Raw genomic sequence first — 27,819 nt, forward strand, 5'->3', positions numbered from 1 at the left:
AATAAAAATCTGTCTAATTCATCTTCATTAGTTTGTGATAAAGTTTCAATAATATTCTAATTTATTGAATAACTCTGTAATCTGAGAGTCCTGCAGCAGAAATCAGGATTAGAATATTTGTAATACAGAAACATGTTAAAAATATATTTAATTTGAAAATGGCTGAAAACAAAAAAATAATCAAAGAAATATGAAAGTCGAGAAAAATCTGATTGAAGATGCCTTCAAGCTCGGATGATAATAAACGGAACTAATTATTAATAACCTGATTATTTGGTTGCAGAAAAATCCAACAGAAAGCAGAAAATCTGATTCTCAGTTTGGTTTTATTGTTTTTGGACATTTTGCAAAAATGAAAAACATCCAGAACAAGAACGCGTCAATAAATGAAGAAGAAGGTGGTGATGATGATGGTGATGATGATGATGATGGTGATGATGGTGATGATGATGATGGTGATGATGATGATGGTGATGATGATGATGATGGTGATGATGATGATTGCAGAAGCGGGTCATAAAATCACAAATTGTGTAAAAGACACTTGAACGCACCAGAAATCACAGCAATAACTTAATAATAGTGATAATAGATATACAGTCATAAATAAATAACAATAATATGATTTAAGGCGGTTTCCCAGCAGGCAGCGCGGCTACTCTATGATCCACGGATCTATTATAGCTACTCAGTGACGGGAACAGAACCGGACCGAACCGGACCGGACCTCTCTTAGGTCTACAGCTAATAGCACTTTAGATTCTACAGGTTCTAAATCTTCTGGACTCCCTCTGACTGAGATGATGTGTCCTGCAAGGCAGAAACTTCCAAGACAAACTGGGAAAATGTTCTGGGTTCACTTCCGGTGTGGTCCCATCCGCACCGGACCGGACCGGACCGGAGCCTCAGCAGGCGGGGCGCAGCGGCACCTGCAGCAGGATCACCTGGCGGTTCTCGGACGGGTGGCACTTGTTGACGTGTCGGGTGAGTCCCGGCGAGCTGTGCAGCAGGGCGGGGCAGTGCTGGCAGGGGAACACCTGGGCGGAGTGCAGCAGCCGCAGGTGGCGCTCCCTGCCCCCGCTGCTGCTGAAGCGCTCCCTGCACACCGGACACGCGTGGCTGGGGCACGGGCTCGGGTTGAGCGGCCGCAGCTCGGCGGGGTTGCGCGGACCGCGGTGAGCCGTCAGGTGCTTCCGCAGGTACGCTTGGCGCTTGAAGCGCTTCCCGCACCGCGGGCAGTCGTACAGCCCGTCCTCGGAACCGGACTCTGACGGTTCGGGGCTGGAGGAGTCCCGGTCGCTGCTGTCCTTGGCGGGCGCGGGCTGCTCGCCGTGCGGCTTGGGTTTGTGCCAGCGGCGGTGGGAAGCCAGGTTGGCCGGGCAGCTGAACACCTTGTCGCAGTCGGGGCAGCGGTACTCGACCCGGACGATCCTGGAGCAGCGGTGCTGCGCCAGGGAGAACGGGTCCGGGTAGGCTTCCCGGCACAGCTGGCACACCAGCCCCCCCGGCGGGGGGCGCTCTCTCCCTGCCGGCCTCGGCTCCACCGGAGCCTCTTTGATCTTGAGCCCCAGGACCGGGGACGTGGTGACGTCATCCTCAAAGTGCAGCTTCCGGATGGCTTTGGTCCTCTTGGAGCTGGCACCTTTGCCCCGGCGCTCTGCGTCGCCCATCGGCTGCTTGGCGCCCGCGGCAAGGAGCGCCCCGGCGGCCGCCGCGCTGGCCTTCAGGTCCGCCGGACCGAACAGGTGCTCCAGTGCGGGGAAGGACTCCGCTGAGGCCGGGGATCCGAGGCTACAGCGTCGCTCCGGGGAGCCCTCATGGTCCTGGCTGATGGGCCGGGTCGGGCTGCACAGAACCCGGTACACCGTCTCCGGGTTCCCGAACTGCACCGGCTTGGGGCTGGGGTCCGGTTCCGGAGCAGCGGCCGCCGCCCCGCAGGTCTGCGCGCGGTTCGGGATGGAGAAACGCTGCTGCGGCGGCGGCGGCGCATCGGCGGCGGCTCCCCGCGCGTCCTCCTCCCCGGAGCGGACCCGGTAGGACGCCGGGGCAGGCTTCCGGCTCCGCTTCACCAGGAAGCCTCTGGGCATGTTCGGTCCGGACGGGGAGGCTCAGCGGGGGTCGAAACAAATCCACGCTGAGCCGCGCGCATCCACCGCGTGGTTCTGATCCAGTCTCCTCTCACAACAACAACAACACTCCGCTTTAAGACCACAGGACGACACCGCGCCGGCCTGCGCCTCCACCAATCAGGAGCCGCTCCGCTCCCCCCGGGGGGAGGAGGGGAGCAGATGTACCTGAGGGGTTTATTGTGTTTCTCTCTCTCTCTCACACACACACACACACACACACACACACACACACACACACACACACACACACACACACACACACACACACACACACACACACACACGCTCTTCCTCCTCAGCCAGCAGCCTCCTGCTTTCACGGTCTGATGACTTTCTTTAGAAATCCTAGCGTGTCCTGGTCCGGGTCGGTTCGGTTCGTGTCCGGGTCGGTTTGGACTTTTACAGAAATGTAATTTTCTTTTTCTTAATCTTCAAATAAAATCAAATTCGGCTCAGATTTAATTCTCTTTCCGCTCAGATCCGAACCTATCCGAACCGTCGGCCCGTGCCTTAACTCCGTCACATCCATAATTAATGAGCAGAGTCCGGGCCGGTGGTTCTGCCCGAGGTCCAACAGAAAGTACTCCTGGTTTGGTGTTTCCGCTCGTTCTGATCGTGTTTCATACCGAACCTGGTTCCGGTTCTGCTGAACTAGATGTTAACAGGAGAAGAAGGACCAAGCAGAACCGGTCCGGTTCGCAGCAGGACTCCATGTTTGTACCGGCAGCCTGGACCGGTCCGGACATATGCTTGGGGTGTGGGGGCCATTAGCATACAGCTGCACACACACACACACACACACACACACACACACACACACTCCTCTCTGCTGAGGAAAGATGCTGAGGCTCAGACCGGGTTCTGCCAGAACTGGACCTATCAGAACTTAATTCTGTTGGTTCTGAGGAACATCTGGATCATCTCAGACTCAGATGTTCCAGCTGAGTCTGAGGTCATTCAGGGTCAAACAGGATCCATGTTGTTTTATCTCCAGGTTTTCTTCTTCTGTGGTTCGTGTTGGTGGATCGACGTTCTTTACATCACGGCGTCTTTGTTGGTTCTCTGGGTTTTAAAGGTTTCTACGTCCTTTAGAAGTGTAGAGCGTAAATACCACAAGACAAAAGGTCAAAGGTCACAGCTTTTTATTCAGCCTTTAGGTGAGAATACTTCCAGTGAAACCAGGAAGGTCAGATCTGAGCCGAAGGTCCGGACGGTTCAGATGGTCCGGAGTGTCTGGAGTGGTCGCTGTGTCTGAAGTGTCCGTAGTGTCCCGGGGAGTGCCCGGAGTGTCCAAAGGGTGCGGGTCGCTCCGGGATGTAGAACATGGGCAGCAGGTTCTGGTTGTCCACCAGGAAGGCCAGCGCTCGGTTCCTCAGAGCGGCCTGGGTCTCTGGGTCCATCCTGATCGGCCGATGGAGGCTGAGGGACTCCAGGTCTCCGCCGCGCTGCAGAGGAGGAAACACTGGTTTCTACAGGAAGTTACTTTTCCTTCTCTACCAAACCGAGGAGGAGGAGGAAGATGAAGGCCTCCATCATCATCCTCAGCAAGGAGCTGACCACCTTGAGTCGGTGGGTCAGCAGCTGCAGCGCCCTCTGGTGGAGGTCCGGGAAGCGGTCGTGGAAAATGGGCAGACAGCCCCTCTGTGTGAAGAAACTAGAAAAACACCAGAACAGGAGGAGACGGGTCAGAACCGGGCTCGCTTTGACCAGAACCAGAACAGAGTTGGTTCCAGTCCCACCTGTAGAGGTCGGGCACCAGGCCCAGGCGGTACCGGTCCAGCAGCTGGCCCAGCAGCTCCTGGTGCCGGCCGAACAGGCTCAGGTAGTTCCCCACTGGGAGGGGCTTCAGGGACAGACAGGTGAGGCTCTCCACCAGCTGCAGGGCGCTCAGCTGGAGCCGGAAGTAGTCCCCGCTCTGCGCTGCTCCCGTCACCATCACTTCATCCTGCGGCGCCACACGGAGGAAAACATGCCTGGCTCTGGTTCGTTTCCATGGCAACGGAACCAGCAGGAAACCCCTGACCCAACAGAGTCAGGAGAAATCAGCTAAAGATGGCCGAACCTGTACAACCACTTCCTGTACTGTGGTTCTACTGGACCAAACCACTGACCTGTTTTGGGTTCTGGAAGTAACTAGTTACATTTACTTTAGGTGTTTAACTTGGCTAACATAATCAGAAACCATTAATATTACCAGGAAGTATGTAGATATGTGTATAGCAGTTAGCACTGCTAGTTCGAAAGTTACCACAATCCAGGCGCGGAGCTATAGGGGGGGCTAGGGGGGCTGCTGCCCCCCAAACCGGGCCGGATGGGGAACGGGCCTGGAGGTGCCATGGAGGGAGGAATGGATTCAAGTCATTGAAATATCGCCTGTTGAGAAGGCTGTATTTAATGTTAAATACCCCCCCCCCGTAAGGGGCCCGGTGATTCCTTAGGGGCCCGGTGATTGGTTAGGGGCCCGGTAATAGGACCCGCCCCCCGGCCCGACGCTGACTTGTTCCGCTACTGCCACAATCATATTGCTGTTTAGCTAAAGATAAGGTGCTAAATGCTGATGCTGACTGAACGAAGCAGAACAGGATGAGAACCAACAAGAAGGCTCTGCTCAGACGTTCTGAAGTAACATTTATAGTAAATACTTTTGGACATCAACTTTCTGATTTCACTTGAGTTGATGTCAGGGTAAATTTGCTGCTACAGGATCGGATTATGAATCACAGACTCATCACAGAGCGCTTTTAAAGCCCTGAGCTGGTGCTGGTCAGGTAGATCTCCTCTGTGGCAGCTAATGAATGAAGAAGCAGCCGGTTCAGGAAAAGTCTGACAGGAACTCACCAACTGGAAACGACGGCTGGTCTGGAGGCTGGGACTGGGTTTGGTCACATGCAGGAAGTGAAATCCACCAGGAAGAGTTGCTCCTGCAGACAGACGGAGACGCTGGACGTTAGTCCCCAGGACGGACAGGAGGCCGAGCCGCAGGCCGGTTCCAGGGCAACGTGGAGACGTTCAGCCGCTGTTTGGTTTCTGTGGCTGAATGACAGCAGCAGCTGCAGCAACAGCAGCAGCAGCAACAACAGCAGCAGCTGCAGCAGCAGCTGCAGCAACAGCAGCAGCAGCAGCAGCAACAACAGCAGCAGCAGCAGCAACAACAGCAGCAGCTGCAGCAGCAGCAGCAGCAGCAACAACAGCAGCAGCTGCAGCAGCAGCAGCAGCAGCAACAACAGCAGCAGCAACAACAGCAGCAGCAGCAGCTGCAGCAGCAGCAGCAGCAACAACAGCAGCAGCAGCAGCAGCTGCAGCAGCAGCAGCAGCAGCAACAACAGCAGCAGCTGCAGCAGCAGCAGCTGCAGCAACAGCAACAACAGCAGCAGCAACAACAGCAGCAGCTGCAGCTGCAGCAGCAGCAGCAGCAGCAACAACAGCAGCAGCAACAACAGCAGCAGCAGCTGCAGCAGCAGCAGCTGCAGCAACAGCAGCAGCAGCAGCAGCAACAACAGCAGCAGCTGCAGCAGCAGCAGCTGCAGCAACAGCAACAACAGCTGCAGCAGCAGCAGCTGCAGCTGTGTCCTCCCTCTCAGCAGCGCTCGCGCTTGTGGCAGTGAAGGTCATCCTGCGTGTTGCTGCGTGGCAGACGGCCGTTGTTGGCGGCCTTAGTGGCGCTCTGAGCCGCCAGCGTGGGCGGCTGAGAGGCTGAGAGCTCGTTGTTCCCGCCCGACGCAGAGACCCTGGACACGTTCTGAAAGGACGTGGGAAACGGACCTCGGATCCTGGGCCGACTGTAGAGCGGGATGAGCATCTCGGGCTCGGAGGGCGGGTCGACCGGCGCCTCCCGGTTCGGGTCCAGCTGCTCCAGCAGCACCGCCGCCACGTCGCGGCCCACGTCTCGGGAGCTGAAGTTGGCGTGCGACCATTCGTCTGCGTAGTAGCTGCAGGAGAACCTGGTGAGCGGGCCGGCGCCGTAGATGGAGGCGTCGCTTGTCAGGAAGCGGCTGTTAATCACAAGGCGGCCATCGAAGGGCAGGAAGCAGCCACTGATGCTGTGGAAGCAGTCATAGTCCACTCCCTCACTGGACAGGTTGAGGAACACCTGCAGCAGGACGAGAAGAGCATCTAGCAGAAGAAAATATCTCTAATCCTTTCATTCAGATAATTCTGGATTCTCGTTCATGGAAACACAAAATTCACCTAAAGTTTAAGTCTTACACCAGAAAGATGTAAGATTTAACAGCAGCTAAAGCTGCTAACACCCTGAGCTAAAGCTGCTAACACCCTGAGCTAACAGCTGCTAACACCCTGAGCTAAAGCTGCTAACACCCTGAGCTAAAGCTGCTAACACCCTGAGCTAACAGCTGCTAACACCCTGAGCTAAAGCTGCTAACACCCTGAGCTAAAGCTGCTAACACCCTGAGCTAACAGCTGCTAACACCCTGAGCTAAAGCTGCTAACACCCTGAGCTAAAGCTGCTAACACCCTGAGCTAAAGCTGCTAACACCCTGAGCTAACAGCTGCTAACACCCTGAGCTAAAGCTGCTAACACCCTGAGCTAAAGCTGCTAACACCCTGAGCTAACAGCTGCTAACACCCTGAGCTAAAGCTGCTAACACCCTGAGCTAAAGCTGCTAACACCCTGAGCTAACAGCTGCTAACACCCTGAGCTAAAGCTGCTAACACCCTGAGCTAACAGCTGCTAACACCCTGAGCTAACAGCTGCTAACACTCTGAGCTAAAGCTGCTAACACCCTGAGCTAACAGCTGCTAACACCCTGAGCTAAAGCTGCTAACACCCTGAGCTAAAGCTGCTAACACCCTGAGCTAACAGCTGCTAACACCCTGAGCTAAAGCTGCTAACACCCTGAGCTAAAGCTGCTAACACCCTGAGCTAACAGCTGGTAACACCCTGAGCTAAAGCTGCTAACACCCTGAGCTAACAGCTGGTAACACCCTGAGCTAACAGCTGCTAACACTCTGAAACTTGAACAGAACCTTCAGAGGGTCCGGCTCAGTGTTTAAGCTAGTTCTGAAAAGCAAGAACCGGTCCAGTCCTGCTCCAGAAGCGGCCCGCGGACCAGAGGAGAAACTCACTCCACACTGCAGCCTGAGCGGCTCAGAGTCGCTGGTGAAGGAGACGCAGGCGATGGGATCGGGATGCTCGCCGTTGTTTATCTGAGCCAGGACGCAATTCTGATGGACCTGGACCTCGGCGCCCGTCATGGCCGCCGCCACGGCTCTGTCCACGGCCCTGTCCGAGAAAGGGGCGGGGCGGATCGCAGGAGGGGGCAGGACCAGGTGGATCCGGGATCCCTGGACACCGAGGGAGAGCAGGGTCTGAACGGTGACGTAGGCGTCCAGGGTGTTTCCGTAGACAACGGCGTTATCTGAGGTCAGAGGTCAAACATCGGGGACAGACAAATCATTTCTTCCTCAGATCAGTAATTATCAGTTATCGCTAATCAATACATCTGAAGGAAGGAAGCAGCACGGAGGACAGGATGTTTCGCCGTTTAGCTGTGCTGCTAACGATCCGGCTGTTAGCTACAGCATCGATGTCATGCACTTTAAAAACGGATTTAATGGTTTAATGCATCTTTGGATTTATTTTTAAGGCCTAAAAAATCTGCAGAATGAACCATTTTTAAATCCAATTAATCATTAGGATAATCAATAACTAACCATTAACTTCAGACGGTCTAGTTAAATCCCAGATGCCACGGTGCTGATCCAGAGCACAGCGTCACCATGGCAACCACAGAGCGTTTTATTGAAACATTTAGAAACATTTAAGCAGGAAGTTTTTCTTTTGGGAACAGAGGCGTTGAAGCTGCTGATGTCATGACTCCGATCAGCCAATCAGAGAGCATCATTCCTGCAGACTGATGAGTCTGGAAGCGGCGCCGCGTTCACACAGCTCAGCGCTTCCCGCTGCTCATGCTGGGAACCAGCAACTCACCCTGCAGGTCCACAAAGTTCTCCTGCAACCAGCGGCGGGCGGCAACGCCATCATGGAGGTCGCTGATGGTCAGCAGGTTGGCGGGGACGGGCCCCATGTATCTGCGGCAGAACCAATCAGGATCCAGCTGGCTGTTGGTGACCGGCTGGGAAACATCAACTCCGGTGGGGCAGGGAAGCTGCAACGGCAACCGGCTGGTCAGGCAACGAGAAACATGGCAACAAAAACTCCTGAACCGAATAAAGCTGCTGCTTCAGGACAAACTGGGAGCCTTGAAGCATGTCCAGCATGACCAGGGGGAGAGCTGGAGGACAATAATATTAATATTATTAATATTCATCATCTGGTTCTCCACTAAATACGCTCACAATAAAGTCATTTCTGCCTGAGGGCTTCCAACGGTGGCCTACAGGTGGCGCTATGCTGACAAAACAGGAAAACTCCAAAACAAATAAAACTGAAAAATTACGGATCCCTCTAGGGGACATGGGGAAAATGTTTATTTTGCGTTTCCTCGCAGTATGTTTACTACAATATTTGCTGTTGATTGAAAGTCAATTTATTCACTGCATGTTTGTTTGTGTAGGTTGGCATGGAAACGACCCTTTAACCATTCAGAACTGTCAGATGATTTATGATCCCGCGATAATAACGCAGGAGTAGTCCAAATAGTTTGGATGTATTTTTTATTCCTTTCCTACTTGTGGAAAGCTTCTGTTTATATCAGAGGTTTGTGGTGCATTTCTATCCTGAAGAAAAAGATATAAAACTTCAGATATTCCACAACGAGATATTAAGAAACATGGAAAAGCCTTATGAAAACCTCATATAATAGCAGAAAGGGTGATGGCCACCGTAAGAGAGGCTTACAGTACTCAGTCACAGCACATGAACTGATCAGGACATCACTGCGAGGGAACGTAAAATATAAACATTTCCCCATGTCCCCTACAGGGCTCCGTAAAAAATGATACAGCTGCAAAAAATTTAAAGCAAAAAATGCAGCAAGCAGCAAAACCAACAGAAACTTTGGAACTGGCTCCACTGGACGTCAGTCCTCCAGACCACCAGGGGGAGCCACCTGTTACATCATCTGGGACCAGACTCAGGAAAGACGGGATGTGAGGGAGGAAGAAAAGGTTTCACTATGCTTCATGTCTTTTTCCGGCTCCAGTCTGCCCCTAGCGGTCTAGCAGAGCCACTTTGCAGCTTTTAATACTCGCTGTTGTTTCTCTATTTATGATATTTTTGCTCTTTTGTGTCTATTTCTGCTTGCAGTGTTTTCTGTTGTGTTTGTGCGTTTTCCCAGCGTGTCAGTTTCTAAGCAGCCGATATGCTCAGAGCTGCAAACTGTAACCAACTGACTTCTTCTGTGGTTTAAAGTACCACAGAAGAAGTCGGCGGTTTTGCCTCCTTTAGGTCAGGGTTGATTTTGAGTTCCCATGTTTCCCAGCAGCCCCAGCAGAATGCTGGTTCCTGTGGTTCCTGTGGACCGGCGCCCGGCTCACCCGGTACTGCAGGCCCGTACAGAGGACCAGGAAGTCGTAGGCCACCTTCTGCCCATCTGACACCAGGACGTATTTGGATTTCCTGTCGATCCTCACAATCTTCCCCTCCACCACGCGGGTGCAGGACAGCAGGAAGGTCTGGGCCAGGTCTCTGCTGCTGAAGACGTGGCTGCAGGACACGGCAGGAAGTCACTGTGACGTCACTTCCTGCCTCAGAAGGCTGCAGGAATAAAACTGAACTGGAACATCTCTGCATGCTGCACCTGGTGGACAGGAAGCCGACGTCCTCATGGTCGTAGTTTCCAGGGAAACCGTGAGTGGAGATGAGGGTGAGATTGTTGAACCGCAGATGAGAGCTGGAAGAGGACAAGCAGAACAGAACCGGGTGGAAACGGGTCCAAATGAAGCAATGAGACATTCAGAGTCCTCACTCTGAGACCAGAAGCAAAAACAATACAGCAGAAATTCTGACTAATTAATATTTATTAGTGCTGAGACTCCATGTTTAGCATCGACATGCTAACTTTGTTAGCACAAGTCTCTTTCAGCGTCCGATCAGATCAGTTAAGAGCAGAAATGATCCGAAAGAAGCAGCTTCCTCACTGCTGGTAGCGGATGTAGCAGCGCATCAGATTTACAGTCGTACCAGAAACACATCAACACAAAGGTTCCGGTGGGAACAAATCTCCGATTAAATATGTTAAAATGTGAATAAGAAAATCTTTGATGGAAAAATGTCTGAATGATTAGCTAACATTTACTGCAGTCCAGACGTTGTTCTGGCTCCAGTGGTTCCTGTCCAACATGAGACGATGCTGAGGATCACCATCAGCTCGGCTGCCTGGTTCTGGTCTGGACTTCCAGAACCAGGTTCTGTCCTCTGCAGGTTACACCAAGTCTGATGTCAACCTGTCCTGTAAACCAGGAAGTCTTCTGCCGCCTCCATTAGGGTTGTCATGGAAACGATCCATGACAACCCTGATGGAGGCGCCAGAAGCTGCTCTGGACGGCCCGATGGGTGCCGGTCCGATCGGCGCCACCAGGCTCTGCAGGAGGAGCCGCAGCAGAACCGATTCTGTTTGGTTCCGTCTGCGGGTTCATTCTGAAACAGAACCAGATGGGTTCTGTTATCAGGCGGCCCGCAGCCTGACTGCAGCAGGCCGAGCGGCTCCTTATCTGAGCGACCCGACCCGGTGATGAGGTTTGGGTGGAGCTGATAAGGCCCGGCGGGCCGGCCTGACCCGCCTCGGCAGAACTCTAACTGCCTCTTCAGCCTCATTAGAGGCGGCAAACAGATCCAGCTGCTCCTCATCCTCACCCTGATACCGGACGGCGGTATCATGGTTGCCTAGCAACTATCTGCAGCCGCAGCAACTCGCTGCTCCTGCTGCAGCATCAACCTGCTCCTAAATCTGTGCTAAAGCTTTTTAAACGGACCTAAAACATCCGACCCGTCCTGACCCGGTCACCAGAAGGAACCGGGTTCTGGTTCTGGTAAGAACAGTCGGGCATTTTCAGGCGTTTTCACCTCAGGAACCTGAAACTCACCTGAAGCTGAGCTCCTCCAGCAGGGACAGGCCGGTGTCTGAAGCCCCCACCACCACGATGCTGGCGTTCACCCTGACCTTCGGCTCCAAGGTCAACTTCCTACTGATCAGGCTGAGCGCGAACGGCGCCTGGAGGGGACAGAGAGGACAGCGTCTGGAGCTGGTTCTGGTCCGGCTGGTGGACTGAAGCCTCTGCAGGCTGGGAGATAAAATCTGATTTCTGCTCAACATGAGAGCCGATTGATAACGCTCCATTAGCCATTCTGATCAGAAACACGTTTCTGCTGGTTGGACACAGATTTAGTGTCCTTGTCTGTGGTTGGACTTAGAGGGAGCCGCCTGACAGAATGACGTTAGCAACGCAGGGTCCCCAGGCTGGGGTACAGCAACATGCTAGTTAGCCAATGATCATGCTAACACGCTAACTTCAACCATGCTGACCCCATCATGTATCGGTAGAACCGATCAGAACTTGGTCCAAACATCACCACCTTTAGGTCTCTGTTAAATGAACCAATGATTCTTTTATTTTGAAAGTTTTCCACTGTAGTTTCCTTTCAGGTAGCAGTTTGTAGATTAATAAGCATGTTTTTGATTTGCTGTTATTACTGAGATGAAGACAGATTTTAGAGCAGAGGCAGCAATGGGACTTCCTGATTGGCTGCTGCAGGGCGGCCAATGAAATGCCTGCATGTTTCCATGTGATCTGCAGGAATGAAGGTGAGGAGATGATCGGATGAAAACTGATGTCTCATCTGCATGTGAGGTGGAGCAGCTGCTGCTATTCAGAGGAGCGGGTGGTGTAAATCATCCTGAGGAAGAGGAGGCTGAGACAAAGCTCAGGATGAAGCTCTTATCAGCAGCTCTGCGTCACAGAGACGACCGCTTGGCGTTCTGGGCCTGAGTGACGTGAGCAGGGCCTGCATGGTGACGCCTGAATGTGTGGTAAATATTTAAAGGACGATAAAATAAATCAAAGCTGCAGACACATCAGCTGGTGAGGAAGATTAGAGGAGACAAAGAGACACGTTTAAATATCAGGAAAAAGGTTTAATCTAGACCATTACAGACCACACAGTTCAGTCTACAGGCAGGAAATGACTCCAGTTCATTGAGCAGGACCTGCTCTGGAACGGCAGGGGACTAAGAAGCTAGCAGCGCTAACCCTGAAACGCTAAAAATAAATGTTAGATGTGCTAACCCTAAGGCACTAAAAATAGTCACTAATTCTGCTAATGCTAATCGCTATTCCATCCATCCATCCATTTTCTGTACAACCTTGTCCCTAGAGGGCTATTCCAACATGCTAATTAGATGAAGATGACACTAAATTCAATCATGAACATGAACAATTCAATGCTGTGAATTTCTGTGTATTTGTTTAGTTCCTACCTGTCGTTTGCTCATTATTCTGTTGTATTATCCTGTAAAATTAATTAAGTTTTATACACTTAACATTTGATGAATGAAATTTCTTGGGAATAGAAAAAGTGAGAATATGAGGAGAGGAAGCATAACTGTTGCATAAACAGTCTTCAACCCCTTCAAAATAAGAGCATGATAATAAATATCTACCTGAAAAATTCTTAATAGCAGATAACCAAAGCCTGAACATTGATCTATATCAAACTGGAATTTTACAAAGCAACATTTAGGATTTATCAGAAAAAATAAATGCTAAGCTAAGTGTGCTAATTGAAACAAGCTACCAGAAGTTGTGCTGAGAAGTCACATGACTGTGTTGCACCAATGTGGAGCCTTTTAGATAAATCTCAGATCCTGAGGATGAAGGTGAAGCTGCAGAAGCTGCTGCAGGTTCTGATGAAGGAACCAGAACCAGAACTCCCGCTCAGCATCACCTGTCACCAGGCAGATTAAGAGCTTTTCATTTCCTGGTTTTTAACCCTAAGCAGTGTGTGGCGCCCCTGGTGGCTGCTGCCCGGCCCACCTGTTCCTCTGTGATCCTGCAGGACGGGGCGTTGATGCCGAGCTCCTGCAGTGGGTACTCCACCTGCTGGCGGGGCCGGACCGGCACCGAGCAGTTCAGGATGAACTCCAGAGGGTGGAAGCAGGAGGTCTGAGGGGAGGGGCAAAGGTCAACCATGTTCAGAGAGGAGGTCAGGCTGGCCCGGTTCTGGTCCCCTCACCTGCTCTCCCAGCAGCGGTGAGTAGGCCCGGTGGTACAGGCAGGACCGTTGGGCCAGCCGCAGCACCTCCTTCAGCCAGTGCCGGGTCACATGGTAGCAGCAGGGCTTCAGCAGGAAGTGCAGCATGTGAGCGTGCTCCTGGTAGCCATGGCGACCAAAGCTGATGAAGCTGTCGATGTCGTAGCGAGCTCGGAGGTACTCCACGTCCTGGAAGACACGGCGTGCGGTGAGAAGGGGGCGACGGCGCATCCCGCATGCTGCAGAGGGAGCGGGGCTACCTGCTCGTCCCTGATGATCGTCACGCCGACCAGCTGCCGCTCCACCACAACCACGAAGGCCTGCAGAGGAACACCATCCTGACAGGAAGCACACACCTGATCAGGCGCAGTAACACTGTTCCCACCCAATCAGAGCAGGAGGCACTGCAGCTCCGTTTCACCACGCTAAACTGAGACAAAGGGTTCTATCTTTGTTTTAACAAATAAAATATTTAAATTGTTTAACTCTGCAATATTTGGCCTTGCGAGGATTTGCTGATTTTGCATGGATGTCCACAATAGTTCACAAGAAACTGGAGGGACTGAATGATATAATTTGGTAGTAAACAGACAAAAACTGCATTGATTTGATTGACAACATAATGGTTAAGGAGTTAATGCTTAGTCAAGGATCGAGAGGGCCGCATAAAAAGCTGTGGTGGGCCAGATTTGGCCCATGGGCCTTGAGTTTGACACACGTGGATTAGAGTATAAAACCATCTCACTCATACACGCCCCCCGGTGGTCAGGAGGTGCACTGCTGAGCATTGATCCATACTCAGAAAGTGACTTCTTCAGAAAAAAGCCGCTAGATTTGTTATTTCTATGAGTTTATCCAGACTCACCGGGTCGCTGTGGGTCCGGTAGAAAGAGTCCAGATCCTCCAGAACCGAACAGGTGAGATTCAAACTGTTCAGCAGATCAGAAACAGCTTCTCTGTCTTCAGGCACTGCATGCCTCACATCCACAGTCCTTCAACAGAGACAAAATGGTTTCCACTGGAACACTGCTTATGGACTGCCAGAATCTGCTTCTAACCACCAGAATCTACATCTGGTGGGTAGATTCTGGTTTACCCACCAGATTCTGTACACCAGAATCTGCATCCAACTGCCAGAATGCAATCCCTCAGAATCTGCTTCCAGACCGTTAAAATCTGCTTCTGGACCATCAGAATCTGCTTCCGGACCGTTAAAATCTGCTTCCGGACCATCAGAATCTGCTTCTGGACCATCAGAATCTGCTTCCGGACCCGGCGCCTACCTGAACCTGGACCTATGGGTGATGTAGAGGCTGGTGAGTTGCAGGCTGCTAGGACGGGACCGCACCAGAACAAAGTTCTGTAACCACGGCGACTCTGGACTTGCAGACGGAACGAAGATCAGGCAATATTCCAGGTCCTGCAGGAAGCAGAGAGTCAGCATGGAATAATGATCCAGGTTGTGTGTTGGTCAGCAGGAATCTGCTGTGGAAAAGGGAAACTAAAACATTTAAAACACCCAGAGTGAAACTTCCAGGTAATTGAACCCTGAGAACATGGTTCTGTTGGTTCTAATTGGTCTCCAGTTCTGTGGTCATACTATCTTGAATTCGATGAGTAAACTGCAAATACACAAAATAATACTAAGTATTTCTGTCTAGTAATTCCTAATACTGATGAAAAAGTTGTAGTTCCCCTAGTAGATAATTTAACTTATTAACATGGGAAAGTGTCTGTTATAAGTTAAATAATCTGGTTCTTTAAATCTATATTTGGTGATTACAGGCTTAAAACAAGATTGTGTCCTTTTCTGAAAAGAGTCCCAGGTTTAATACTTACCAGGAAGTGCAGGAACATGTATGGCAGACCGTCTGTTGATCTGTGGACAGAAGAAGAAGTTAAGTGAGGTTGGAGCCAAGCTGAGCAGAGGAACAACTGGAGGAGCAATCTGCTGCTTCTGGCGCTCCGCGGCTCTCCGCTTGGCTCTGCGGCGCCGGGTCTCTGTGGGAGGCGGCGGGCCCGGCGGCGGGCCCCCTGGGGGGAACAGCTGGGAGGTGAGCCGCGCCGCGGGAGCCAGGTAACACTACCAGCAGATGACTGGCGCTGGACGGCTGCCACCGCTGCTGCCAAGCTTCAGCTGCAACACGGAGTGGCTCAGGATGGACAGCAGGAACGATGTCCACTGGGACTGGACGGGACCAGAACCAGAACCAGTTCTGGTTCTGGTTCCACAACACACTCCATTTTTATTATGATGTCACAGAGGAAGTCAGGATGGGGAGATGACAGGAAGCTACCCGGGAAGGGTCAAAGGTCATCCCAAGACCACCTGAAGTCCACCAGACAGAAAACAGGTCAAAGGTCACGACTGAACCAAGCAGCTCAGCACGGTGGTGAAGGAGAGTCAAAGTCCAAATCATGCAGCAGCTCTTCAGAGAGCTGAAGCAATGTTGGACGAAAGTGTTGGACCAGAACTCCTACAGGAGGTTCTGATGGGTCAGGAGGTTCTGATCCGCTGCTCCAGAAGCCAACAGAACCGGGAAAGACAGGAAAGTTAAAGTAGATCCTGACTGTGAACAGACTGGTCAGAACTTCTCCATGAACCAGTCGGAACCAGTCCGACCCAGTGTTCCCAGTTCCTTCCATGGTGTCAGGTAAAGGTCCCAGCCTGAGCAGATGTTTTTCCAGCTGCAGGAAACAGGAAGTGGGCGTGGTTCTGGTTCTCATGGACGGCGTTTACCGGGTCTGGTGGTCCTCGTCTGCTATGAAGTGCTGAATGCAGAAGGAGTTGGACTTCCTGGGAGTCTGGTGGCTCGGTTCTCCTTCCTCCTCCACCTCTTCCTCCTACCATCACAGGGACAGACATGGTTCTGGTTCTGGTCCAGCTGAATGCGGCTGTGTAAAGTGAGTGGGGATTAAAGTACCTTCTCTGGTACTTTGTGTTTGTAGAATCCATCAAACTCCCTGAGGTTAAAATGCTCCAGAAGTTTCTGGTCATTAGGAGATGAGGTGGCAGCGATGAAGCCAACGACACGTCCTTCATCCTGTGGAAGGAAAACCTCAGGAACCTTCACTTCACTCCGTAGTAAACATCTGAACTGTGGTCAGTTAGGCTGAATCAGCAACACATTTAGCAAAACTCAACAAACTGAAAACAGGAAGCAACAACCTGGTCCAAAGAATTTCTTTCCGAGAAGCAAACTGCAAAGGTCGGTGTGTAGGGACAGATTTGACACAGTTGAGGGCGCTATACTATGTTTGTAGCATGCTACAACTAATACAATAACAAAGTGGTTGAAGTTAGCACTTTAGCATTGACTTCCACTAAATAACAGGCTTGTGCAGTGCTTTAGATTTAGCTTTAGCTTCCACTAAAGCCATGTTGGTGTAGTGCTTTGTCTTTAGCATTAGCTTAGGGGTAGGTTAGTGCCATGTTTATCTCTAGCTTCCACTAAATGCCACTAAACGCCATGTTGGTGTAATGCTTTAGCATTAGTGGAACTGCTGGTTATAATAGCTGCCCTTGTTATATAAACATTGATAAATCCTCGCAGGTATTTCTGGAGGTATTCCACACAGGAATCCCCAGACGGTGGTGAAATCCTGGAGGGTCGGACGGGCTGAGGTGAAGCAGATCGTGTGTTGTTGGTCTCAGCAGAGCTAACAGTTTTTATTCATTGCAGTTTCACTTGAACAGAATGAATGGTTGTGTTTGTTTCTGGTTTCAGTTAAAATGTGTTTGTTCTCCTTCCAGTGACGTTCCTCAGTATCCAGAAATGTTAGCCATAGTTTATAATGATATTCAGCGTTTCAGGGGCACTAGGGCAGTCCTTTAGCGGCCCACTGTTTTTGTGTTAAAAGTTACAACAATTCTAATATGCACGAGCAGGCATCATAATTTGGGAACTTATGCCTCGTTCAGTGCGTCGACTACGACCCTAGCTTAATCTGTCTTTACTGGTAGTGGTGTATAAAAAGCCCAATTTTAAAATAAGCAAACTATGCTTAGCCTGGTGGGAGGGACAAGTAAAGACTGGTGGCCCGCCAGGCTTATAATCCTCTGGGGGAAACCCTGATATTACTTCAGCAAAAATAAAAAGTACTGTGCTGTAAAAGTAAATTTTTCCATGAAGTTACTCAAGTAACTGAACTAGTTACTTTAGCTACTTCCTTCCTCTGCAGCTCAGTTAGTATCACAAACGATGAAATATTGTTGCTTTGTTTTAGTCTCATCCTCCATGCTCCACATGTTTGGAGGTTTGGCAGAGCCTCAGCTCATCTGTACCATATGTTACCATGGCAACCAGATGCAGTGGGGGGTGGTCCAGAACCGGTCGTGAAGGAACCAACCCAACACCAGAGGCTGACCAGGACAAGGACAGACCTGGAGGACGGCAGCATGGCTCCTCTGGTGCTGGTACTCGATGACGTCTATCAGAGCGTAGGGCTGCAGAGGGATGGAGCACTCTGTCGTCTGCTTGTTCACGATCATCATGATGTCATCGTAATCTGCAACCCTGGAAGACAAAACGAGCCGAGCTCAGAGCAGCAGAAACAAGGTTCTGGTTCTGGAGAACTCATCGGACTGACTTCCTGTCAGACTGATGAGTTCACCGGAGAAGACCAACAGGTGAAGTCTCCTCAGACTCCATGAGCCTGAGAATCATTAGAGGTCAGCTGCTGCTGAAGCAACTACAAGCTGAAAATCAGAGAGCTAACTAAATGTTAGCAAGCTAAACAGCCTGGTTGACAAACAAAACATTTAGCTTGGAGCTATATATTTAGCTTGCCACCAACATTTATTTGCCAAGCTAAATAACCTAAATATATAGTTTATAAATATAAACTGTATAGTTAGGCTATTTAGCTTACCAAGTAAATATTTAACTAAAAGCTAAATAACCTTCAATCCAAATTAATATTTAGTTTGAGCTAAATATTTAAATTCAGACTAAATATTTAATTAACAAGCTAGATATGTAAACTAAATAGTTTGAAACTAAATAACCAAGATAAATGATACCTGTGATAGCTGTTGTTCTCACATATTTTATAGCCCACAACCTCTGACTAAAGCCGGTTAGCGCGTTGCTAACATGTAAACAATGCCGGTTCCGGTTTGCGGCGGAAGTCGAGCCCGTAATTCACACAAAGCCTCATGGGGGATAGGAATAAGCTGGGTAGGTTATAAACTAAATAACTTGAAGATAAATATTTAACTTTGAATGTCCAAACTACATACTTAGCTTCCTAACTTAATATTTTGTTGAGACTGTGACATTTCTAAATCAATAAAATGGTGAAAATGTGACTCATCATAAAGATCAACCAGGACCCTTCTCATATTACTCAGATATCTGTTTAATTTTAACGTCTCTAGAAGTAGAAAGGTCATCCCTCTGTCAGACAGCGCCCCCTGCTGGTCACCCAAACATTTACTGACAGTTTCCAAACCAGCTCAGAGTTCTGCTGTTAGTTCTGGAGCTCTGGTCCATCAGGAAGGATCTGATCCAGCATGTTGGAGAAAACATGCTGTTCACAGAGCGAATAGCAGGAAGGAAAGTTTGGTGGAAGGACAAAGCAGAAAACTACAGGAATACCCAGAGCATTGATTACACCAGGACCGGATAGCACGCTAAACCTGTTAAATCCTCTCACTAGCGCCTCCTGCCACCTAGTGGCAGACAGAGAGACCTGCTTCGGGGCTGACATAGGGAGCTGCAGGTGTTACGTCAATCCGCGTTTCCCCATCAGATACGGTTCCCCCTTCGTCTTCTTGCCGCTCCGCCCCGCCCACGCGGCAAAATAGGCGCGTGCTCGTGATGAGCACTGAGAAAGCACGCGCGTGGCAAGCACGCGCTTGTTCGGCGCGCTTGTCTGAGGAACTACGGACACCGTGAAAGCTCAAACAACATGTTTCGGCAAACTTGTCACACTTTCTTCACGTTTTTGCGGGAAACTAATAGTAATAATACTAATAATTATAATAAATATAATAAATATATATGTTATACATATTATGATTATAATAAATAATATATATTTTATACATATATTATAATTATAATACATAATATATGTTATATATATATATATATATGTTGTATATATTATAATTATAATATGTTGTATATATTATAATTATAATAGATAGATAGATAGCATAATGCTATATGAATTAAAAACAGGGCAATGCAATTTAATGCTCAATATTACCCATCAGATACCGTTTTCCCTGTTTTACAGTGGGGGAACGCTATCTGATGGCCATAAATCTCCCTTCAGATACCGTTTCCTCTGTCTTAAAGTGGGGGAACGCTATCTGATGGCCATATTTCACCCATCAGATACCGTTTCCCCTGTTTTAAAGTGGGGGAACGCTATCTGATGGCCATAAATCTCCCATCAGATACCGTTTCCCCTGTTTTAAAGTGGGGGAACGGTATCTGATGGCCATAAATTTCACATCAGATAACGTTCCCCCTGTTTTACAGTGGGGGAACGGTATCTGATGGAGACATTTCACCCATCAGATACCGTTCCCCCTATGTTAAAATCACCCATCAGATAGTGTTCACCCTGTTTTACAGTGGGGGAACACTATCTGATGGAGACATTTCACCCATCAGATAGCGTTCCCCCACTTTAAAACAGGGGAAACGGTATGTGATGGGAGATTTATGGCCATCAGATAGCGTTCCCCCACTGTAAAACAGGGAAAACGGTATCTGATGGGTAATATTGAGCATTAAATTGCATTGCCCTGTTTTTAATTCATATAGCATTATGCTATCTATCTATCTATTATAATTATAATATATACAACATATTATAATTATAATATATACAACATATATATATATATACAACATATATATATATATATATATATATATATATATATATATATATATATATATATATATATATATATATATAAAAAAGCTGACTGTATAGCTCAGTGGGTAGACACCAGTCTACCACCCGGGAGACCGGGGTTCGAATCCGGGCTGGGGCGAGTTACAACAGTGCAATTGTGCAATTGAGCTATGCAGTGTGGGTCCTTAGGCAAGACCCTTGGAGCTATATAGCCTACCTCATACCATGAGAGACATTGATACGCATAACATGCCGGCTCAGACGTCGCCCGGCCAAACAAGGTCTGCGTCAGGTGCTGGGGAACCAGAGCACCTTGATGAAAAATGGGCTACTGGAACAAGACGGAAATGGGCGAGAGACGAAAACATGGATCTGTTGGAATGCTACTACTCAAGTAACCCTAGTCAGAGGGGTTACATGCAAAGACTGAGGGTGGAATGGTTACTTCGACACCCACAGTCTACAATGACTGCCAAACAACTAGTAGCTCAGTGTTCCAACATCCGCAAACGGCAACTGCTATCACAACTTGAGATTGACGAGGTACAACACAAATGCTACGGCAAAAGGGAGGAGCCCAAAGATAAGGTCAGGGGGGAGTTAACTACTCCCCACCCCGAGACTGGGTATGCAGCCCCAGTAATGAACGAACTATCAAAGCTGAACGAGACAGCAACTGACCTGAGAGAGAGAATCGTGGCCCGAATGAACACCAGGCAACCCCGACGCCAATTACAACGGCTGAGTGAAGTACCATCAGAAAGTCTCATTGAAGATGTGAATGCAGCAGACGGTTAGAGGCTAAGATCAAGATACACAAGAGAGAATGAAGCCAGGAGGATCAACCGGCTCTTCTCCACCCAACCAGCTAAAGTGTACTCTCAATGGCAGGGTACTAACAACAGAGCAGACCCACCAAGGCTGGAGACTGAACAATACTGGAAAGGCATATGGGAGAGGGAGGCGTCCCACAACAGCAATGCACAGAGTCTCGGGTATGAAAAACTGGACAGCACCAGGGCCTGACATGATCCATGCCTACTGGCTAAAGAAACTCACTGCCCTCCATGAGCGACTGGCAGTCCCATTCTGAACCAGCTGCTACAGAATGGGACTCACCCTGAATGGCTAACTGAAGGGCGCACAATCCTGATCCAGAAGGATCCCTCAAAGGGTTCAGTCCCATCCAACTATCGGCCGATAACCTGTCTCTCTACAACATGGAAGCTCATGTCAGGCATCATAGCAGCTAAGATAAGCGGGCACATGGATAAATACATGAACACGGCACAGAAGGGCATCGGCATAAATAGCAGAGGAGCCAAACACCAACTCCTTGTAGAGCCTTCATTGAGATGCTCTGTCCCCACTGCTGTTCTGCATAGGCCTGAACCCCCTTAGCCAAATCATCAACAAGACTGGCTACGGATACCGACTCAAGAATGGGGCCACAATCAGTCACCTCCTCTACATGGATGACATCAAGCTGTACGCCAAGAACGAGCGAGACATCGACTCACTGATCCACACCACCAGGATCTACAGCACTGACATTGGGATGTCATTCGGACTAGAGAAGTGTGGCCGGATGGTTACAAAGAGAGGGAAGGTCATCCACACAGAAGGGGTCTCACTCCCAGAGGGAACAATAGCAGACATAGAGCACAGCTACAAGTACCTGGGAATACCACAAGCAAATGGCAACCTCGATGAGGTCACAAGGAAAGGAGCCACAGCCAAATACCTCCAACGAATAAGGCAAGTCCTGAGAAGCCAGCTCAATGGCAAGAACAAGATCCGTGCAATAAACAGCTATGCCTTACCAGTAATCAGATACCCTGCCGGAATAATTAGCTGGCCAATGGAAGAGATAAAGGCCACGGACGTTAAGACTCGGAAGCTGCTAACCATGCATGGAGGGTTCCACCCCAAATCCAGCACCCTGAGACTGTACACAAGCCGTAAGGAAGGAGGCAGAGGACTAGTGAGTGTGAGAGCCACTGTCCAGGATGAAACATCCAAGATCCATAAATACATCAAGGACAAAGCCTCAATGGACGATGTGCTCAGCGAATGTCTCAGACAATGGGGAACAGAGGACGAGGTGCTGGAGGAACCATCATGGGAAGACAAGCCCCTACATGGGATGTACCACCGACAAATAACTGAAGTGGCTGATATCAGGAAATCCTACCAATGGCTGGAGAAAGCTGGACTCAAGGACAGCACAGAGGCCCTCATCCTGGCCGCCCAGGAACAGGCACTAAACACCAGAGCAATAGAGGCTCAGATCTACCACACCAGACAAGACCCAAGGTGTAGGTTGTGCAAGGAGGCCTCTGAGACAGTCCAGCACATAACAGCAGGGTGCAAGATGCTGGCAGGGAAAGCATACATGGAACGACATAACCAAGTGGCGGGCATAGTGTACAGGAACATCTGTGCCGAATATGGACTGGAAGCCCCGAGGTCAAAGTGGGGAACACCCCCAAAGGTGGTGGAGAATGACCGAGCTAAGATCCTGTGGGACTTCCAGATCCAGACAGACAAGATGGTAATGGCGAACCAACCGGACATTGTGGTGGTGGATAAAGAACAGAGGAAAGCCGTTGTGGTGGATGTAGCAATACCAAGTGACCACAACATCAGGAAAAAGGAGCATGAGAAACTGGAGAAATACCAGGGCCTCAGAGAGGAACTGGAGAAGGCCTGGAAGGTGAAGACCACAGTGGTGCCTGTGGTCATAGGGGCCCTCGGGGCAGTCACCCCCAAACTGGAGCAGTGGCTCAAACAGATCCCAGGAACAACATCAGACATCTCAGTCCAGAAATGTGCAGTTCTAGGCACAGCCAAGATACTGCGCAGAACCCTCAAGCTCCCAGGCCTCTGGTAGAGGACCCGAGCTCAGAGGATGAAAGAGACCACCCGCGGAGGGTGAGAAGGGAATTTTTTTTTTTTATAACATATATTATGTATTATAATTATAATATATGTATAAAATATATATTATTTATTATAATCATAATATGTATAACATATATATTTATTATATTTATTATAATTATTAGTATTATTACTATTAGTTTCCCGCAAAAACGTGAAGAAAGTGTGACAAGTTTGCCGAAACATGTTGTTTGAGCTTTCACGGTGTCCGTAGTTCCTCAGACAAGCGCGCCGAACAAGCGCGTGCTTGCCACGCGCGTGCTTTCTCAGTGCTCATCACGAGCACGCGCCTATTTTGCCGCGTGGGCGGGGCGGAGCGGCAAGAAGACGAAGGGGGAACCGTATCTGATGGGGAAACGCGGATTGACGTAACACCTGTTCTGGTTCTGGTGCTGAAGGTCCAGATGGGGAGCTCACCGGGCTCGGCGGACGTGCAGCCGCTTGCAGTGATCCTCCCGTCTGCAGATCCGAGCCGAACACGGCGCCTCGCTGTCGGCTTCCCACTGCAGCAGCTGGAACGTCTCCTCCAGAACCGGTTCTGCTCACAGAACGGGTCGTCAGGGAGGGAGGGCACGAAAGCAGAACTCAAGCCGGGCTGGGTCAGCAGCCGGTCTCACCTAGAGGACACTGGTCCGGGCAGAGCAGCAGGACGTGCTCCAGGTCCGAAGTGATGCTGAAGGCGGTTCTGTAGGAAGATCAGGAAGGTTCTGGTGACCCAGGACTGTTCACAATCTGGTTCTGGTTCTGGTTCTGCCTACCTGAGGATCTTCTCCAGGCTGGATCCAGCCACTCTGGGCTCAGACACGAACAAATGCAGGAACAGAGAGTTCAGCGGCTGCAGAGGAGAAACAGGCAGAACATTATGACCACCTGAACCGATCCTGACCCGGTTCTCACTCATAGTGGTGAGAGGCGCCCTGACTGCACAATATTACCCACAGTGCATCTGGCGGCGGGCCAGTGTGAGCGCAGGAAGGCCTCCCAGGCGTCGTGGCTGACCGCGGCGGCGGCGGGGGGGAGGTCGCTGAAGGAGGCGTGAGCCACAACGTCGCCCGACTGGCCGCCCACCGTCAGGGAAAGGTTGGCCTTCTCCCTGCAGGGACACAAATCCTTTAATAATAATGTTTCATCTTTGTAGCATCTGCAGCCGAAAATGATTTGAACATCAACATGTGAAACGCTCATTCCTTTCTGCTGCACTGAACATTAACATACAGCTGATCTGGATATTAATATTGATTAGCTGATTAATAACTGGATAACGTATTTCAGAAAAGATTCATATCCAGAATGTGAAGCTGCACCAGAGCAGTTCTGGTACAACAGATTTACAAAGTTTCATCTTTCATGCTAAATGCTTTTATTTTTTTGCAGTTTTGGCTTAATTATGTTGTTAATATTGAAAGAATATGTTGTTCTTTCAGCAAATTACCTTTAGAGTCTGTGAACTCCAGTTAACGACTAAGCAGTCACTACATTAGTTGATGATTATTTAATTGATTAATTAATCACAACTAATCTGATTTATCATTTCAGTCCAACATTAAAGCATTAAAATGTAAACTTATACAAACTCCGCCCACGACCTTGATGGGTGAGTTGGACAGATGAAATTATTTCACGGTGACGCTGAACAGGAACCATGAAATACGGAGCCCTGCATGGGACATGGGAATGTTTTTTCTTTTGCGTTCCCTCTCAATAATATACTGATCAGTTCATGCAGCATCATTTACACTGAAAGCTTTTCTTACGGTGGCTGTTAGGTTCTGTTTTCTTTAGCTTGTTCCTTTGGGTTGCTGAGTTATCTCCCCACTAGATGGAGTCCGAGAGGTGGCGGACTGTGGTTTCATTGATGACGTCATCCTCTCGCCGGAGGCTGATCATCTAATTGACGGCAGCATAAGATGGTACCTCCAGCCCCTCAGAGTTTTGGTCCGAGTTTTCCTCTTTCTTGAGATCTGCCTGTTGTTGTGTTGTGCTTCATTGTGGGTTTTTGTTCTCCTCAGGATCTTCCACATCTGGTTGCCTGACCACTGGCTTTTCCCACGACGTCATGGGATCTTGCCCCATAGATGCCTGAAAGCCAAACCTCACCTGTTACTGTAAGATTCTGCCAGCCATTCAGAAGTCTCCGACCGGCCGTTCCACCTGAACTCAGCCGCTTTCAAGGACAAGCCTCCCTGTCCGCCCTCCAACGCCACTCTCCGAACCACTGAGCTCCACGGAGAAGCAAATCTATAGGTTAGAAAGAACTCCAGGACCAACCAACCCCCTCCAAGCCGTTCGGACGCACAGAGCCAGTAAGTTTACCCAATTCTCATTCGCAACCTCCCGTTTCCCAGTCACCTGAACTCACCACGCTCCTCATCTTCTCAGTGCACCGAGAGCAGCCGAGCAGTTTTCTGGACCAGCTTTGCTTTAATTGTTGCTTGCTGTAAATAAAACTTTTCATTTTTACATCCGTCTCTTATGGTCATTTATGTGGATGAAATCCGTTCAACCCATCATGACGGTGGCCGCCGTACTTTCTGCTTTAATGTAAAGTTTTTCGAGTTAATATCTCGTTGTGAAATATCTGACGTTTTATATCTTTTTCTTTAGTATAGAAAGGCACCACAGACCTATGATATAAACAGAAACTTTCCGTAAGAAGGAAAGAAATAAAAATTCATCCAAACTATTTGGAATATTTGAGTTATTATCGCGGGGTAATAAATCATCTGATTGTGTCTCTATGTTCGTCTGAATGGTTTAAAGTGCAGCTTTCAGTGCCGTTCCATCTGAGCCTTAACAGACATAAACATGCAGTAAATAAATCGATTTTTAATCGGTTTTCTGCACCAAAGAGTTGATAATTAACACGTTTTATTATTATAAAATACAGCAAAGTAATGGTGGTAGAGGGCCGCACTGGGTTAACTCGGGGAATCTCATCTGTCCGTGTATCAATCAACTCCAAACTTCTTTGTTCTGTCACAATTATCGATTTATTCCATTTTTATTATCATGCTCCAAACTTTGCAGGACTGACCATCCAGCTCACCCGCTTCCTCACACACACACACACACACACACACACACACACACACACACACACACACACACACACACACACACACACACAGCCAGCAGCGTCACCTTCCCATTCATACCTGGTGACGTCACGCCCACATGGACACGCCCACCACCAGGTGTCAAAGCCGCTGCTCCTGTCATATCAATAATTACTTATTTCATTCATATTGCTCTTATAGAGCCTCAGTGAAAACGTGTTTATTGTTATTAACGCTTTGGTGCAAAAAAACTGGTTGAAAATCGATTTATTTACTGCATGTTTAAGGTTAAGATGGAAAGCAGCCCTTTAAACATTCAGACACGAACACAACAGACACAATCAGATGATTTATTACCCCGCGATAATAACTCAGAAATATTCCAAATAGTTTGGATGTATTTTTATTTCTTTCCTACCTACGGAAAGTTTCTGTTTCTGTGGTGCCTTTCTATACTAAAGAAAAAGATATAAAACGTCTGATATTTCACAACGAGATATTAACATTTATGGAAAAACCTTATAACCTTGTATTAAAGCAGAAAGTACGGCGGCCCGTAAGAAAGGCTTACAGGATTCAGTTATGCCGCACAGCCAGCATGCCTAGGTGGGACCCGTGTGGGGGAAAGGAGGGCTGATATATGGGCCCCACATGGGTTTGCCCATGTAGGGCCACAGCCCACATGGGCCCTCCATGGGCAAACCCATGTGGGCCATCACCATGTAGGGCCCATGTGGGCTCTGGCCCCACATGAGCAAACCCATGTGGGGCCCATATATCAGCCCTCCTTTTCCCCACATGGGGCCCACCTAGGCATGCTGGCAGTATTATTGCGTGGGAACGCAAAGGTTTTGCGAGGGGACGCAAAAGAAAAGAAAATTCGCCGTGTCCCCTGGAAGGCTCCATAATGAAATAATTAAATATACATTTCATTACATTTCTGCCACGGTTATAAGTTTGCATTTAATGACTTACTGATATTTTATTAAACATGTATTTATTTTATGCTACATTTAATTCATCATTTAATTATGTATTCAGTTATTTTGTCCCTTTTAAACCTCCGTAGTTTTCTGGTGGGTGGATGATTTTTCTGTGTGAGTGTGAGATCTGTTTCAGAGAGGATCTTTGTTGAGCGCTTCTCTAATCTCAATGTAGTGATGCTCTTTAGTGCCATCTTTAGTTGCTCTATCCACCTATTCAAGCAGTAAATGGCTAATTTGGCTGTGAAACCTTTGATTTTAGGAGGAAATGAGTCATTTGCATCATGCAAATAACAATAAATGAAAAGAAAAGTAGTTTCATGTGATGACCAGCCCCGCTGCCGCTGATATAAATTACTTTCAGAAATAATACTGGAAGGATGGTGATTTGTTCTCACAGCAGATCATTGACATTGATCCTCCCGAAGACAGCCTGATCAGATGACCCAATCAGCTTCTGGATCCACCGAGCGTCCGCTGAACGGCTCCTTCTGACGGTCAGATTTTCCTCCGTGCTCCAGGTCGACCTCATCCTCTCCTGGGATTATTATTGGATGGAAACTCAGTGGCTTCTTCCTACCAAACCTCGGTTGGTCTTTTTTGATTCAAACTTTTTGACTTTAACTCGATAAACAGCTCTTTTCTGTCTCCTTATGAAG

The 27,819-nt window shown here is 49.0% G+C and overlaps 2 protein-coding genes across 2 annotated transcripts; both read right to left on the minus strand.

Annotated features, from left to right (window-relative positions):
- Window positions 1–307: 307 nt before the first annotated feature.
- insm1a (insulinoma-associated 1a) lies at window positions 308–2,195 on the minus strand. The gene has a single exon (XM_014970936.2). It carries the CDS (start codon window positions 2,085–2,087, stop codon window positions 906–908), a length of 1,182 nt encoding a protein of 393 aa, XP_014826422.2. The 5' UTR covers window positions 2,088–2,195; the 3' UTR covers window positions 308–905.
- Window positions 2,196–3,254: 1,059 nt separating this feature from the next.
- cfap61 (cilia and flagella associated protein 61) lies at window positions 3,255–27,798 on the minus strand. Its single transcript, XM_014970937.2, has 24 exons — window positions 27,559–27,798; window positions 24,061–24,214; window positions 23,880–23,956; window positions 23,739–23,806; window positions 23,539–23,659; window positions 17,684–17,816; window positions 16,224–16,343; window positions 16,040–16,143; window positions 15,139–15,178; window positions 14,583–14,719; window positions 14,165–14,291; window positions 13,560–13,637; window positions 13,282–13,488; window positions 13,083–13,211; window positions 11,136–11,263; window positions 9,851–9,943; window positions 9,588–9,756; window positions 8,080–8,257; window positions 7,215–7,507; window positions 5,892–6,219; window positions 4,968–5,050; window positions 3,869–4,074; window positions 3,690–3,783; window positions 3,255–3,574 (listed from the first exon to the last, which is right to left on the minus strand). Exons 1-24 carry the CDS (start codon window positions 27,690–27,692, stop codon window positions 3,317–3,319), a joined length of 3,459 nt encoding a protein of 1,152 aa, XP_014826423.2. The 5' UTR covers window positions 27,693–27,798; the 3' UTR covers window positions 3,255–3,316.
- Between the last annotated feature and the right edge of the window lie 21 nt (window positions 27,799–27,819).

Source organism: Poecilia mexicana, unplaced genomic scaffold (assembly GCF_051168715.1).
Source record: "Poecilia mexicana isolate PSO_F unplaced genomic scaffold, ASM5116871v1 scaffold_21, whole genome shotgun sequence".
Lineage (NCBI taxonomy): Eukaryota > Metazoa > Chordata > Actinopteri > Cyprinodontiformes > Poeciliidae > Poecilia > Poecilia mexicana.

What these genes read in the sequence shown, in the direction of transcription:
- insm1a (XM_014970936.2), bottom strand. Translation starts at nt 2,087, where the DNA reads ATGCCCAGAGGCTTCCTGGTGAAGCGGAGCCGGAAGCCTGCCCCGGCG.
- cfap61 (XM_014970937.2), bottom strand. Translation starts at nt 27,692, where the DNA reads ATGAGGTCGACCTGGAGCACGGAGGAAAATCTGACCGTCAGAAGGAGC. An exon ending in CACCGCTGCTGGGAGAGCAG is followed by an intron (nt 13,212 to 13,281) that starts GTGAGGGGACCA and finishes CCCTCCCCTCAG; the next exon opens with ACCTCCTGCTTCCACCCTCT. An exon ending in CCAGCCGTCGTTTCCAGTTG is followed by an intron (nt 4,075 to 4,967) that starts GTGAGTTCCTGT and finishes GTGGCGCCGCAG; the next exon opens with GATGAAGTGATGGTGACGGG.